We start from the raw sequence: 1,948 nt of genomic DNA, 5'->3' as shown, positions 1-1,948 counted from the left end.
GGATTTTGGATTTTTAGAAACAAAACCAATTTTTTTTAATTTTATTTTTATTAAATATTCAATCATCCGAACTGATCTAACTCAGATTTAATCGATGTGGATTAATTTAATTAGTTCAAATTCAGTCACAAAAAATTTTAAATTCGCACTAAAATGAACCATTAATCGATTTGATTATGATTTTTCTCCAAACAAAAACCAATTCAAACCGTAAACGTTTTTATTAAAGCCAAATTAAAATTAGAATTGATTATATTATCTGTACACTAAAATCAGTCACTAAAGTCAATCACACCTATATAAAATACATGTTAAAAATACTTAAAATATAAATATATATTAAAAATAATTATACACGTATTTATATACAAATTTATTATTGATTAATTTTAGTGGTTGATTTATGTGTGTGAATAGTATTTTTGAATTAGAATTATGACAATATAGAATAAAAGAAAAGAAAGAAAAAGGAGAAGAGAAAAAGGGAGAGGGGAGTTGAGGGTGAGAAGAGAGTTAACAAAAGCAATAATCCATTGTTATTACTGTAGTATTGATTATTGAGTAGTTTGTGTCTACATTAACATTGCGGAGGGAGAGAAAGGTTACACTTTGCAGGAAGCTGAAAGGCGAGATTTAGATCGATCCCCAGAGTTGGCACCAAGGGACTATTCTTTAATCCGCAAAGGCATTTCAAGTCCGCCTTTGACACCACCGCGCAGCACTCTGGAGTCGGCGGCGCAGGATTTGGCGGCGTCACGGAAGAAAGAAAAAGGAGAAGAGAAAAGGGAGGGGGAGTTGAGGGTGAGAAAGGAGTTAGCGAAAGCTGTAATCTATTGTTATTACTGTAGTATTGATTATTGAGTAGTTTGTGTTTACAGATAGCATTAACATTGAGGAGGGAGAGACAGGTTACATTTTGCAGGGAGCTGAAAGGCGAGATTTAGATCGATCCCCAGAGTTGGCACCAAGGGGCTATTCTTTAATCCGCAAAGGCATTTCAAGTCCGCCTTTGCCACCACCGCGCAGCACTCTTGCGTCGGCGGCTGAGGATTTGGCGGCGTCACGGCCGGCTTGCACTTGAACAACTCTGGAAGTGACGTGTTGCAGAACGATTGCGCCATGCAACCATCAAGCATTGCAACCACACTTAATGCCATTATTGCTAGTGCCACCATTGACCATGATGATTTTGAACCCATCTTTTTCAGTTCTTCTTCTTCTCTCACTTTTAAGTCTGTATGTCAAACACTGCTTCCTGCTTTGCACTTATATAGCCGCATAATTCAATGCATCACCTAAAATCACCCTTGTTTTTTAGATTGCTTTTCACATATTTCATTATTGTGTATCTCTAAACTTGGTGAATATCTCTTATGGAAGGTATCTTTTATTTATTTTATTTAATTCATTTAAATGTATTAATTAATTATTTAATTCAACTGAGATAAATATTAAATTATTCAATATTTATTTTACTATATCAATTATAATTAATTAATTACATTAATTATCTTATTCGATTGAAATAAATAAATTGATTTTGTTTTAATTTGTTTTAATTTTTCATCTTACATATTTTGACTAATAATTTTAAAGATGTTATATAATTAATTATTTATTTAATTTGATTGAGATAAATATCAAATTATTAATATTTTGTTTGATCATATTAACTATAACTAATCAATAATATTAATTATTATTTGATGCAACTAAAATGAATGAATTGATTTTGTCTAAATTTGTATTAATTTTTTCATCTTACGTATTTTGATTCATATTTTTTAAAGTGTTATCATTTTTACATGTCATATTTATAACATATTTATTTTGTAAAAAGATAAATGGCAGTTTGATAACTTCTTTTGTGTAAAATTTCGGAGTCTACTATGAGGGCTATGTTTAATGCGTAAGGAATGCATTGATGTTTTTTATTTAGCTCATTTTT

General features: G+C 30.6%; 1 protein-coding gene across 1 annotated transcript; it reads right to left on the bottom strand.

Moving 5' to 3' along the window:
- On the bottom strand, positions 885-1,199 carry LOC107617185 (putative lipid-transfer protein DIR1). Its single transcript, XM_021112079.1, has one exon. It carries the CDS (start codon positions 1,197-1,199, stop codon positions 885-887), a length of 315 nt encoding a protein of 104 aa, XP_020967738.1.

Source organism: Arachis ipaensis, chromosome B09 (genome assembly GCF_000816755.2).
Source record: "Arachis ipaensis cultivar K30076 chromosome B09, Araip1.1, whole genome shotgun sequence".
Lineage (NCBI taxonomy): Eukaryota > Viridiplantae > Streptophyta > Magnoliopsida > Fabales > Fabaceae > Arachis > Arachis ipaensis.
The sequence above is the reverse complement of the archived record's forward strand: the minus strand, read 5'-3'. Positions and strand labels throughout refer to the sequence as shown.